This window comes from Hemiscyllium ocellatum (genome assembly GCF_020745735.1).
Source record: "Hemiscyllium ocellatum isolate sHemOce1 chromosome 27 unlocalized genomic scaffold, sHemOce1.pat.X.cur. SUPER_27_unloc_3, whole genome shotgun sequence".
Taxonomy (NCBI): Eukaryota; Metazoa; Chordata; class Chondrichthyes; order Orectolobiformes; family Hemiscylliidae; genus Hemiscyllium; species Hemiscyllium ocellatum.
The window spans coordinates 2,942,350-2,957,127 of record NW_026867498.1 but is presented as its reverse complement, the minus strand read 5'-3'; the positions used below and the strand labels follow the sequence as shown (position 1 = coordinate 2,957,127).

The window sequence follows — 14,778 nt, the reverse complement described above, 5'->3', positions numbered from 1 at the left end:
ACACCGTCTATTTATCTTGTTCATGCCCCTCAATTTTGTAAACCTCGATAAGGTCACCCCTCAGCCTCTGACGCTCCAGAGAAAACAGCCCCACCTGTTCAGCCTCTCCCTCTACTGCAAATGCTCCAACCCTGGCAACATGCTTGTAAATCTTTTCTGAACCCTTTCAAGTTTCATAAGTTTCCAATAGAAAGGAGACCAGAATTGTACGCAATATTTCAACAGTGGCCGAACTAATGTCCTGTACAGCCGCCACATGACCTCCCAACTCCTATATTCAATATTCTTACCAGTAGAACAAAGCATACCAAACGCCTTCTTCACTATCCTATCTACCTATGACTCCACTTTCAAGGAGCTATGAACCTGCACTCCAGGGTCTCTTTGTTCAGCAACGCTCCCAAGGACCTTACCATGAAGTGTATAAGTCCTGCTCAGATTTGCTTTCCCAAAACACAGCAACTCGCATTTATCTGAGGTAAACTCCATCTGCCACTTCTCTGCCCATTGGCCTAACTGGTCACGGTCCTGTTGTAATCGGAGGTAACCCCCTTCGCTGTCCACTACACCTCCAATTTTGGTGTAATCTGCAAACTTAATAACTGTACCTCTTATGCTCGCATCCAAATCATTTATGTAAATGGTAAAAAGTAGAGGACCCGCACCTATCCTTGTGGCACTCCACTGGTCACAGGCCTCCAGTCTGAAAAACAACCCTCTACCACCACCCTCTGTCTTCTACCTTTCAGCCAGTTCTGTATCAAAATGGCTAGTTCTCTCTGTATTCTATGAGATCTAACCTTGCTAACCAGTCTCCCATGGGGAACCTTGTCGAAGGCCTAACTAAAGTCCATATAAATCACATTACTGCTCTACCTTCCTCAATCCTCTCCGTTACTTCCTTAAAAACTCAATCAGGTTTGAGAGACATGATTTCCCACGCACAAAGCCACGTTGACTATCCCTAATCAGTCCTTGCCTTTTCAAATACATGTACATCCTGTCCCTCAGGATTCACTCCAGGAATGTGCCCACCACTGATGTCAGGCACACTGGTCTATAGTTCCCTGGCGTGTCCTTACCACCCTTCTTAAACAGTGGCACCACGTTAGCCAACCTCCAGTCTTCTGGCACCTCACCTGACATGCACAGTATGCTCTATGGAGATGCTGTTTCTGATGGATGTAAAGTGTCCAAATGCCACAATTTCTCCCCCACTCACTTGATATAACCGTGCAGGCTCCTCGCTATTTGATGTTCATGTTACTTAGAGCCCTCATGATTATATCAATCTCAATGAGGTCACCCCTCAACCTCCTGTGCTCCAGTGAAGAGAGTCTCAGCTTCTCCTCATAACTCAAACCCTCCAGTCCTGGCAACATCCTGGTAAATCTTTACTGAACCTTCTGTAATAGTATTCTTCCTATTACAGGGCCACCAGAAGCCTTCTCAGTACTCCACAAGTGACTTCACCAACATCCTGTACAACTTCAACATGATGTCCCAACTCCTTTATTCAATGGTGTCAACAATTAAGGTAAGTGTGCTGAATGCTTAACATCAATCTACATTTGTCAATATATCATATCAGTTGCATGATACTGACCTTTTGCTCTGAACTCTGTGTCTTATGATCCTGCTCCACAGCTACCCGATGAAGGTGCAGCGCTCCGAAAGCTAGTGCTTCCAAATAAAACTGTTGGACTATAACCCGGTGTTGTGATTTTTAAACCTTGTCCCACCTAGTCCAACAGCAGCACCTCCACCTCCTTTCTCATGAACACAGCCCATACCTCCCGGCGCTGCCAGTAAACTGCCAATGAAACGATGCAGTGCCTGCACTCCTGAAAAGTTTATAATTTCTAATGAAACCAGCTACTCATTCACTGCTCCATCTGATACACGACATTGGAAACTTAGTGCAGGCGGCTGCAAGGAATGAGCAGCTTTAAAACAAAAACTGCTTGGAGCTTTCAATGAGAGCCTGAGCCCAGCAGTACATTCTGGTTACCTTTTCTTAGATTAGATTAGATTACTTACAGGGCAAGGCCAACAGCAGGCCCCCGCACTACGCCTGCGTTGCCTTGCACAGTTTACAAAAATCCCTTCCCCTTCAGACACTCCCCAGAGTGTGGAAGCAGGCCACTCGACCCAAAGACTACACACCGATCCTCCAAAGGGTAACCCACCACGCAATTCCCCTACCCGTATTGCTCAATATTTACCCCTGACTAATGCACCTAACCTGCACATCCCTGGGCACTATGGGTATTTTAGTACTGTCAATCCACCTGAACCTGGACACCTCGTATATACCGACCAGATATCCCAACCCAATCTAGTCCCACCTGCCAGCACGGGGCCCATATCCCCCCAGTTGCCTTTTAAATATTGCAATTGTACCAGCCTCCACCACTTCCTCTGGCAGCTCATTCCATACACGTACCACCCTCTGTGTGAAAAAATTGCCCCTTAGGTCTCTTTCATATCTTTCCCCTCACCCTAAACCTATGACCTCTAGTTTTGGACTCTCCCATTCCATGGAAAAGACTTTGTCTATCTATCCTATCCATGCCCCTCATGATTTTATAAACCTCTATAAGGTCACCCCTCAGCCTCGGACGCTCCAGGGAAAACAGCCCCAGCCTGTTCTGTCTCTCCCTATAGCTCAAATCCTCCAGTCTTGGCAACATCCTTGTAAATCTTTTTAGATTAGATTAGATTAGATTACTTACAGCGTGGAAACAGGCCCTTCAGCCCAACAAGTCCACACCAACCCGCCGAAGTGTATACCACCCAGACCCATACTCCTACATTTACCCCTTCACCTAACACTACGGGCAATTTAGCATGGCCAATTCAACTAACCTGTACATTTTTGGATTGTGGGGACACCGGAGCACCTGGACGAAACCCACACAGACACAGGGAGAATGTGCAAACTCCACACACAGTCACCTGAGGTGGGAAGTGAAGCCGGGTCTCTGGCGCTGTGAGGCAGCAGTGCTAACCACTGTACCGCTGTGCCACCCATAAGTTTCACATCTTTCTCATAGGAAGGAAACCAGAATTGCACACAATATTCCAACAGTACAGCAGTAACACGACCTCCAAACTCCTGTACTCAATATTCTGACCAATAAGGGAAAGCGTACAAAACACCATCTTCACTATCCTATCAACCTGCAACTCCACTTTCAAGGAGCTATGAACTTGCAATCCATGATCTCTTTGTTCAGCAACACTCCCTAAGACCTTACCAATATGTGCAGCACCTAATATTTCTCTAAGTTAAACTCCATCTGCCACTTCTCAGCCCATTGGCCCATCTGATCAAGATCCCATTGTAATCTGAGGTAACCTCCTTCGCTGTCCACTACACCTCCAATTTTGGTGACATCAGCAAACATACTAACTGTACCACTTATGCTCACATCCAAAACGTAGTGGGCCCATTATCTATTTTCAAAGTGGAATTTCCAATATATTACATGTATTGACTGCTGCAGATTGTGCAGTCTTTCAGAAAAATAGAATGTTTAGGGTGCAGGTTTGCTCGTTGAGCTGTAGGTTTGATATCCAGACGTTTCATTACCTGGCTAGGTAACATCATCAGTGGTGACTTCCAAGTGAAGCGAAGCTGTTGCCTCCTGCTTCCTATTTAGATGCTTGTCCTGGATAGGGTTCCGGGGTTTGCAAGGACTGCCACAAACACTACGTAGGACAAACAGGAAGAAAGTTAGCCACCAGGATACACGAACACCAGCTAGCCACAAAAAGACACGACCCTCTATCCCTCGTAGCCCTACATACAGAAGAAAAAAACCACCACTTCGACTGGGACAACATCTGTCCTGGGACAGGCTAAGCAAAGACATGCCAGTGAATTCCTAGAGGCCTGGCACTCCAACCACAACGCCATAAACAAACACATAGATCTAGATACCATCTATCAACCCCTCAGAAAATGAACAGGAAATGACATCACCACAAGCCCCAGGAACCCTATCCAGGACAAACATATAAATCGAAAGCAGGAGACAACAGCTTCGCTTCACTTGGAGGTCGCCACTGATGATGTTCCCTAGCCAGGTAATGAAACGTCTGGATATCAAACCTGCAGCTCAGTGAGCAAACCTACACCCTAAACCTCAACCTGAGCTACAAACCTTCACAAACCTTGCAAAGTAGAATGTATTTGCAAACAGCATGCTGCAAATACAAACTCACCCCCATGGATGATCTATCTCGTGTGTGCATGAGATAGAGAAACAGTCTATTTCCGTGCTGTTTATCTCTATTTGATAACCGATGCTTTATTTCTGTTGGTGTAAATGTTGTTGTAATTCATAGCTGGATCCTAATAGGTGTAAGGGTGACAGAATTCCTCAAGTAGGGCACTGAGATTCCTGGGAGTCCCCTATTTCTGGTTTACTTCATGAACAAACATTAAACACGTGCACCTATGTATTTATGATTTTGTTTCATTTTTCTTGTTTGATTCCCTGCTATGACTACACCTTGTATTAGGATAGTTGACAGGCTGGGAGATTGTGGCTTGGGTCTTGATTGAATATTTTATCATTCCAGAAGTTATAAAAGGCGGGGTCCAAGCTTGAGCAGAAATCCAGCAGAGCTGAGAACAGATCTTAGTCTGTGGGAACAGGGAAATCAAGAGAGGATAGAGCAATCAGGTCCTGAAACCAGACCAGCCTGTGATCAGTGCTTTGATTAGCAGCATCCTTCTACATCAGTCAATGCCAGTTGTCAGACAGGTGCAGCAAGGCAAGTGGTATATCAGCAGGCTGAACTGAGATTAGAAGTGGGGATGTCTTCCTGCAGTTAGGGAGTCATTGAATTTATTCAAGGCTGAGTTCATCTGAGTTTTGAACAATAAAGTGTGGATTTTTATGTTGTGTGCATGAGGGTTTTTTGTGGTTTGTGTTGGATGCAGGTACAGTAACCACATTTAAAGTGGAAGGCAAGAAAATGGTTTTAAGACCACGACAGAACAGTTACGGTCAGACAGCGCAGAAACGGACCCTTCTGTCCAACTGTGCCACGCTGACTATGTTCTCAAACTAAACTAGTGCCACTTGCCAGTGTTTGGCCCATATACCTCCACACCTTCCCTATTCATGTACTTATCTACATGTCTTTTAAACGTTGCATCTGAACATGCATCCACCAGTTCCTCTTTACATTCACCCAATACATGAAACACTCTGTTTATAAACAAACTTTTCCCGAATCTGTCCATTCCATGGATTCATTCTCTTTCCTTTCAGTTGCTGCAAGTCATAAATTGAAGCCCAGAATGAAAAAAATGGAAAAGGAGTTGTGAAGAGAGTACCTTATTCACAGATGGTTGACAGAGTAAGGACGTTGCAGTCTGGAATAAACCCGAAATGTCGATTTTCCTGCTCCTCGGACGCTGCCTGACCTGCAGTGCTTTGCCAGCATCACTCTAATCTTGACCCTGATCTCCAGCATCTGCAGTTCTCACTTTCTCCTGTAAGAAATCAGCAGTTTTAAACCAAAAGCCTGTTGCAGTTTAAAGCTGTCATTGAGAGTCTGAGCTCAGTGTGAAGTTCAGGTAATCTTTATTGTGACCCAACTTTGTTACAGCTTCAGAATCTCCCAGCAGAAAGGCAGAGAAAAAGTAGCAATTTTTTAAAAACAGCTCAAGGTCAAAGTGCAACCCCTCACTTTCTTCATTATTGGTCACCACTGAGTTGTCCCTTTGTAATTGGATCCTTGGTATATCCTTAACCTGGAGGAAGTATTGCCTCACTCAGCAATTTCAACCTGTATCCAAGTAAGTTGGATGAGCAGCGTAGAGTCAACCAGACTACTGTGGGTCTGGAGTCACGTGTAGGCCAGACCGTGTAAATGATGCAGCTGGGACGACTGCTCTAATACCCACTCAAGTCTTCTCTAAAAAAGAACTGAGTGAATCAGATGGGGGTTTTCTTCCGCCCCCACCCCACCGACAATGGTTTCACCGTTAGATTCTGAACTCCAGATTTCTGACCAAATTCCAATTCCACCATCTGTCGCGGTGGGAATCGAACTCGGGAGCCACTGGAACTGGGTTGATAGTCCAGTTGGTAAAGACACTCGGCCGTCTTTCTTTCAATCCCCCTGCAATGCCAAGTGATCCCGCTGGGAGGTCAGCAAGGAGGCGGCTTGGGTAAAGGCCTTCCCGCACTCGGGGCAGCTTAAGGGCCTCTCCCCCATGTGGATCCACTGGTGGGTCTGGAGGTTGGAGGAATTGCTGAAGCCCTTCCCACAGTCACGGCAGGGGAACGGCCTCTCCCCAGTGTGACTGCGCCAATGGGTCCCCAGGGCAGACGGGAAACAAGCCTTTCCCACAGTCGCCACACTTCCATGGTTTCTCCACAGGGCGGGATTCCTCGGGTTTCTCCATGGCCGAAGCTTCAGCCCCACACAAACGCATGTGGAGCTTCTCTCCACCGTGAATTCCTCTTTCCAAACCGTATAGCTGTTACACACTCCTCACTCAGTGCACTGCAACGGTAGGGTCTCTCATCCAGTCCCACTGATGCTGAAAACGTACCCAAACAGGAACCAAAAAGCTTTGCTCCTTCTCACAGAATCATAGTTGAAAACTGTTGCGGTCCCGATGGATTGAATGACTGTCAGACATGGACGTCAAAGTAAGGACTGCAGACGCTGGAGAGTCAGAGTCAGTTAGTGCGGCGCTGGAAAAGCACAGCAGGTCAGGCAGCATCCGAGGAGCAGGAGAGTTGACGTTTTGGGCGTAAGGCCTTCATCTGTTGATTTTGAAACTTCCATCTTCAGATCCTGAAATGTAAAAAGAGATTACAAAAGTCATCACTGTCAGTGCAGGGTAGAAATTCTGAACAAGGAATTCTACTTTCTGCGGAAAGTTCTTTTCTTTTGTTATTCAACAAAATTGAAAGCACCATCCCACTCTCTCTCCCCCTCTGTTCTCACTCTGATCTAACTCATTCCCCTGAAGGTGCTGATTCAGGATCTTCCAGGGACAGAAAAGCAAAAACGTCAAGACTGACATCTCTCTGAATTTTGGATAACTCCACCTGGAAGTTAATATCTTTCACAACACTGGGATACTGCTGAGAGGTGAGGTGGTCTGATTTTGGGAAGCCAAAAGAAAAACCAACGAATTTGTGCCAATCCCTTCCCTTCAGAGAATTCCCAGAGTGTGAAAGCAGGCCACTCAACCCCACAAATCCACACCGACCCTCTGAAGGGTAACAGACCCACACCTATTCCCCTACCCCTATTGCTCTACATTTACCCCCTGATTAATGCACCTAACCTGCACATCTCTGGGCACGGTCAATCCATCCTAACCTGGACAAAAGTTAAAAATCACACCACCAGGTGAGTGTTTAACTGGTTTATTTGGAAGCACTCACTTTCAGAGCGCTGATCCTTCATCAGGTGGTTGTGGAGAATAAGATCATAAGACACAGCTTTTGCCTGAAACGTCGATCTTCCTGTGCTCTGGATGCTGCCTGACCTGCTGTGCTTTTCCAGCACCACTCTAATCTAATCTAGACTATTCCATAGATTCACGACCCTCTGGGAAAAGCAGTTCCTCCTCATTTCTGTCTGAAAGCTACTCCCTCTAATCTTGAGGCCCAGTCTCACCCACCAGAAATTACTGGACGGGTTAGGGCTTTATCCCCACTGTACAATGACATTGGGAAGATGTTTCCATTGGTAGGAGAGACGAGGACCAGAGGACACAGCTTTAAGAATAAAGGGAAAACCTTTAGGAACAGAGATAAGTGATGTCTCCTTTTCTGCCGACAGCGAGGAGCATGGACAATGTATTGGTGACATGAGCGAGCAGGTGTGCTGTTGTTCACACCGAGGAGCAGACACAATGTGCTCTGTGGCGATGCTGGTGTTATTGACAGATGTTGTGTTCAAATGCCAAGAGTAGAAATAAAGGGTAGAGCCACATTTCTTTTTCACCATGTGGCTCAATATTTTATACCTTTTGTCTGGCTGCTCAACTTTTTTTTTGATGTCTTTTCCCCAGAGTGGGGGTGAGGTTCACAACTAGATGGCATAGGTTTAGGGTGAGAGCAGAAAGATATTAAAGGTACTTAAGGGGCAACTTTTCCATGCAGAGGATGGTGCATGTATGGAATGAGCTGCGAGAGGAAGTAGTGGAGGCTGGTATAACTACAACATTTAAAAGGTATCTCGATGGGTATATGAATAGGAAGGTTTTAGAGGGATATGAACCAAGTACTGACAAATGGGACTAGATTAATTTAGGATATCTGGTTGGCATGGGCAGGTTGGACTAAATGGGTGTGTTCATGTGCTGTACATTTTTATGACTCGAAATAATACAAAAATATATTTTTCCAAATACCAAAGTATCTCCATGTTAAACGGGCTTAGTTCACCACATACTTTACTAACCATTCTCAACAGGTCCTGCCCCTTCAATGACTGAGAAACATATACATGCTGGTGCATAGTATCCTTCACTAGTATTTACACACTACCCTCAGCAATTGCACAAGTAACAGCAAAGGGCAAACAGCACAAGGATTAAACACACAGTGAGGGCTAAACAGCACAAGGATTAAACACACAGTGAGGGCTAAACAGCACAAGGATTAAACACACAGTGAGGGCTAAACAGCACAAGGATTAAACACACAGTGAGGGCTAAACAGCACAAGGATTAAACACACAGTGAGGGGTAAACAGCACAAGCGCCAGTAAAAGCAGATGGAAAGTGAGTGTAAAATGTGACTATGACAGGACAGGCCCCACATTCCTTCCCCTCCGTCCCCCCCCACAACCTGCCTCACCTTTCACCTCCCGGGCCCAGTACCTTCCAGGTGGCCCCATAGTTGACACAGGGGCCGCCCCACGACCAGTAGAACTCCACCACCCAGGCGCCCGACCAGTTCCCAAGCAGGTCCTTAACCCCATCCGCCTCCAGAATGTTCACCGGCTCCTGGCTGCTGTACAGCCGGCCGGTGTGGCCGTGACACAGCAGCTGCGCCAGGAAGGCGGCGGCGGCGGCCAGTGCCGGGTGTCTGCCCCGGGCCGCACGGCGCCATTTTCCTAACGGCCGCCCTCCCGCCGCTTCCTCGCTCGAGCGACTTCTCCTCCCAACCGCCTTCGCCCCCGCGTGACGTCTGCACGGGGGATGGGCGGGGCCGGGGGAGCCTCACCGTCACCAAGCAACAGCCACCTCGCGCTACAACTGCTCATTCACAAAAACAAACTCTCCTGTCTCGCTCTGCAGCTGCAGGGGGGGGGGGACACTGCCACGTTTCGAGGAGCCCTGTCAACATTGGGAAAGCTCACCGCTCCATTTAAACAGATATTCCCACATCCCACTTGCCTGCATTTGGCCCATTTCCCTCTAAACCTTTCTATTCATGTACCCATCCAAATGCTGTTTCAATGTTGTCACTGTACCTGCATCGACCACATCCTCAGCAAGGTCATTCCACATGCAACTCACCCTCTTTCAAAATGTTGCCCCTCTGCTTCCTTTTAAATCTCTCTCCTCACATTAAAAAATGCCCCCCTAGTTTTGAGTTCCCCTACGCTAAGCAAGAGCCATTTGCTATTCACCTTACCTCCACTCCTCATGATTTTATCAATCTCAATGAGGTCACCCCGCAACTTCCTGTGCTCCAGTGAATAAAGTCCCAGCCTCTCCTTCTAACTCAAACCCTCCAGTCCTTACAATATCCTGGTAAATCTTTATTAAACCCTCATTAATAGTATTCTTCCTATTACAGGGCCACCAGAACTGTACTCAGTACTCTGAAAGTGGCCTCACCAACATCCTGTACAACCTCAACATGATGTCCCAACCCCTCTCCTCAGTGGTGTGAACAATGAAGGCAATGTTGCAAAACGCCGCCTTAACCACCCTGTCTACCAGTGATGCAACCTCCAAAGAACTATGTACCTGAACACCCCCACCCCATGTCTGTCTGTTCTATAACACGACTCATGGTCCGATCATTATCTGTACAAGTCCTTGTTTTGGCAAAAATGCAACCCTTTGCTTTCAATAAGCTTCTCTCTCACACACATACTCTCTCGCTCAGACAGACACACACACACCCCTCAACACTCTCACACTCGCAGCTGATATGGGTAATGTAATTTCTGCAGTTTCACACACTCTCTCTATCTCTCTCACACACACACACACACGCTCACACTCACACACACACACACACTCTCTCACACATTCACACACACACTCTCTCACACACTCACACACACACTCTCTCACACACATTCACTCTCACACACACTCTCTTGGTATGGATGAGGTAATTTCTGTACTAAAACTAAGGATTAATGAGTAAGGGCTAACTATGAGACTAAACTGCAGGCAGGCCTGCTTGGGAACATGAAAGAAGTCAGAAGGAACTGTTATGTCAAGAACGTGGCGGATTGTGACCTTGGATAAAATTGACATAAGTTATTAATTAAAACTAGGCTGCTATGAAGTTAGGTAACCTTGGGCAAGATACCAAGGAATGCTTTAGCCAGCAGAATTGTTAAAATGATATAATGATTAAGACACAGAGGGCAAGATACAATAGAAGCCCTTTATAACATTAGAAACATACAGATAACCAAGAAATGCTTTAACCAGCAGAATTGTTAAAAACAATATAATGTTTAATCAAAGAATTGGCAGAGAGAAGCGTGAAATGTTTTAACCAATGGAATTGTTACTAACCTTTTCAGATGTAAAAATAATGTATAAATATTACTGCTGCAAACCTTTCGGCGCGGACCTTCCCTTTTTCTTTTGGAAGACGCCCAAACTTGCAAGTTTGAATAAACATTCGTTGCTTCATTTGTGTGTTTCGCAGCATTTCGATTTGCCACGGGATAGCGGTAGCCAGTGGGGATAAGGGCTGGTGCTGACAGCTTGGAGTTCGCCTCCTAGGTCGGGACCTTGTGGACAGTCTCCCTCAGACTGTGTGTTGGAGCGGTTCGTCCGCCACACGGAAGTCAAGGGTTAAAGGACAGTCCGCGGTCAGCAGAGTGTGGAGGCAGAACCCGGTTGATCTGAACCATAGCCCTAGTGTAGAGTAGTAAGCCGAGTGTCAGGGACTATTCTCCGGAGATTTAGAATACCTAGACAGAAGTCACCTATAACACTACCTCATACTCCATCACACTCTCACGTTCCCAAGCATGCACACACACACTTCTGCGCACACTCACACACAAACTCACATGCACACGCTCTCATTCTCTCATGCACACACACACACACACACTACTCTTTGGGGTGAAATTGTATTGGCAGAATTATATTTGCAGATACATTCAATTTTGTTCAAAAAGCACACAATCTGCAGGCAGTCAATGCATGTAATATTTTACAAATTCCGACTTTGGAAACAGAACCAGTCTGATTCAAGATTGGAATACTGACAGACTCAAATCTCACACCTTTAATGCATTGTCTGAACGGAGATGCCTTTCTTTTATAAAACCTTATGTCATCTCAAGAACATTGTTACATATTAATGAACCAAAGCCCACACCCATTGTAAGAGATGAAGACTATCTAAGTTTGTTCAATATATTCTACCAGTTGCATTACACTGATTTTTTGATATAAGTTCTGTGTCTTATGACACTGTTCCATGAGGCTTATATATTGATGAACTGAAAATGTGTTGCTGGAAAAGCGCAGCAGGTCAGGCAGCATCCAAGGAGCAAGAGAGTCGACATTTCGAGCTGAGAGACTTGGGTCTTTTCTCATTGGAAAGAAGGCGGTTAAGGGGGGATTTGATAGAGACATAAAAGATGATCAGAGGATTTGATAGGGTAGACAGAGAAAGACTTTTTCCTAGGGTGGTGACGTTAGCTCGTACGAGGGGGCATATCTACAAATTGAGGGGTGATGGATTTAAGACAGATGTCAGAGGCAAGTTCTTTACACAGAGAGTGGTAAGGGTGTGGAATGCCCTACCTGCTAAGGTAGTCAACTCAGCCACATTAGGGAGATTTAAACAATCCTTAGATCAGTGCATGGATGATTTTGGGATAGTGTAGGGGAACGAGCTGAGAATAGTTCACAGGTCAGCGCAACGTCGAGGGCCGAAGGGCCTGTTCTGCGCTGGATTGTTCTATGTTCTAAACTTAGTGCAGGAGGCTGAAAGAAATGAGCGGCTTTAAAACAAAAACCTCTTGGAGCTCAAAGCTTTCAATGAGAGTCTGAGCCCGGTGGTAAGTTCAGGTAACCTTTATTGCAACCCAACTTTGTTACAGCTTCAGATCCCCCCAGCAAAAAGGCAGAGAAAAAGTAGTTGCTTCTTGAACAGCTCAAGGTCAAAGTGCACACACCACACCTCCCCTGTTCCCCCCACGCCCCCCCACCCCACTGTCTTTACTATTGGTCAGCACCAAGCTGTCCCTTTGAAATTGGATCCTTGGTACAGCCGTAACCCGGAGGAAGTATTGCCTCACTCAGCAATTTCAACCCATACCCTGTCTCCAAGTAAGTTTCTCCCCGCTCCTTTGCCAGGAAGGGGCAGTGTAGAGTCAACCAGACTGCTGTGGGTCTGGAGTCACGTGTAGGCCAGACCGGGTAAAGGATGCAGCTGGAACGACTTTAGTGTATCCTTTCCCACAATGGCGGTTCCCTTCCCTAACAAGGGAGAGAGGGAATCAGATGGGGGCTTTCTCCCCCGACCACCCCCTTCCTGAAATGGTCTCATCGTTAGATTCCGAATTCCACATTTCTGACCGAATACCAATTCTGCCATCTGTCGTGGCGGGATTCAAACCTGGGAGTCCCCGGAACCGGGTTGATATTCCAATCGATAATGGGACTCGGCCGTCACTCCTTCAATCCCCCTGCGATGGCACGTGAACTCGCTGGTGGCTCCGCAGGTGGGAGGGGCGGGTGAAACCCTTCCCGCACTGAGAGCAGATGTACGGCTTCTCCCCGGTGTGGATCCGCTGGTGGCTCAGCAGGGAGGAAGATCTGCTGAAGGCCTTCCCGCACTGAGGGCAGCTGAAGGGCCTCTCCCCCGTGTGGACCCGCTGGTGGCTCCACAGGGTGGAGGAGTAGGTGAAGCCCTTCCCGCACTGACAGCAGGTGAACGGCCTCTCCCCAGTGTGGACATGCTGGTGGCTCATCAGGGTGGAGGACCGGGTAAAGGCCTTCCCGCACTGAGAGCAGATGTACGGCCTCTCCTCGGTGTGGACCCGCTGGTGGGTCAGCAGGGTGGAGGATGTGCTGAAGGCCTTCCCGCACAGAGAGCAGATGTACGGCCTCTCCTCATTGTGGACCCGCTGGTGCTTCAGCAGGGTGGAGGATGTGCTGAAGCCCTTCCCACACTCGGGGCAGCTGAAGGGCCTCTGCCCCATGTGGACCCGCTGGTGGATCAGCAGGGCGGAGGAATCGCTGAAGGCCTTCCCACACTCAGGGCAGCTGAATGGCCTTTCCCCTGTGTGGATCCGCTGGTGGGCCAACAGGGCGGAGAAAAACACGAAGGCCTTCCCGCACTCAGGGCAGCTGAAGGGTCTTTCCCCCGTGTGGTCCCGCTGGTGGGCCAGCAGGTGGGAGGAATATCTGAAGGCCTTCCCACACTCGGTGCAGGGGAATGGCCTCTCCCCGGTGTGACAGCGCCGATGAGTCTCCAGGGCAGACGGGAAACGGAAGCCTTTCCCACAGTCCCCACACTTCCACGGTTTCTCCACAGGGCGGGATTCCTCGGGTTTCTCCATGGCCACAGCTTCAGCTGCACACAAACACGTGTAGAGCCCCTCCCTGCTGTGAAATCCCCTTCCCAGGCCGTATAACTGTTTCAGGCTCCACACACAGTGCGCTGCAACAGTGGGGTCTCTCGTCCAGTCCCACTGATGCTGAAAACATACTCAGACAGGAACCAAAAAGCTTTGATTCCTCTCTCAGAAATCACGGCGAAAATCTTTGCTGGCCCCAGTGGACTGAGTGACTGTTAGACATTGACATCAAAGTGAGGACCGGAGATGCTGGAGAGTCAGTCGAAAAATGTTGCACTGGAAAATCACAGGGGAGTCAGGCAGCATCCGAGGAGCAGGAGGGTCAATGTTTCGGTTATAAGCCCTTCATCTGTTGATTTTAAAACTTCCCTCTTCAAATCTTCAAAAATTCTGTCAGAATAGATCACAAAAGTCATCACTGTCAGTGCAGGGTAGAAATTCTGAACAAGCAATTCTTTTCTTTTGTTATTCCACAAAATTTAAAGCACAATCCCACTCTCTCCCCCCCTCTGTTCTCACTCCGCTCTAACTAATTCCCCTGAAGGTGCTGATTCAGGATCTTACAGGGACAGAAAAAGCAAAAATGTCAAGACTGACATCTCTCTGAATTTTGGATACCTCCACCTGAAAGTTAATATCTTTCCCAACACTGGGATCCTGCTGAGAGTGAGCAGGTCTGATTTTGGGAAGCAAAAAAAAGTGTCAATTCAGGGTGAACCTGCAATGCAGCTTCTTGAGGAAGGACCACACACAAGATGGTTAATGTCCCCAGGAAGGTGGGAGCAAAATGAGACGTCAAGGCATTAACACCGACATGAGAGAGAAAGTGAACCTATTGACGTGGCAAAAGTTAGTGGAAAGCCAGAGTCATAGAGATGTACAGCACAGAAACAGACCCTTCTGTCCAACACGCCTGTACTGACCAGATATCCTAAATCAATCTCGTCCCATTTTCTGGTATGTGGCCCATGGTCATCCCCACCCCCT

The 14,778-nt window shown here is 47.4% G+C and overlaps 2 protein-coding genes across 2 annotated transcripts in view; one reads left to right on the top strand and one right to left on the bottom strand.

Annotated features, from left to right (window-relative positions):
- LOC132808049 (zinc finger protein 850-like) overlaps positions 1-14,778 on the top strand; it is a 102,367-nt gene that overhangs the window by 10,844 nt on the left and 76,745 nt on the right. The gene's annotated exons all lie outside the window — the stretch shown is intronic.
- LOC132808056 (zinc finger protein 271-like) overlaps positions 12,748-14,778 on the bottom strand; it is a 32,518-nt gene continuing 30,487 nt past the window's right edge. Inside the window, exon 4 of the mRNA XM_060821966.1 lies at positions 12,748-13,740. Coding sequence (XP_060677949.1) covers positions 12,889-13,740 — 852 coding nt within the window. The 3' untranslated portion in view covers positions 12,748-12,888. The remainder of the gene's footprint in view (positions 13,741-14,778) is intronic.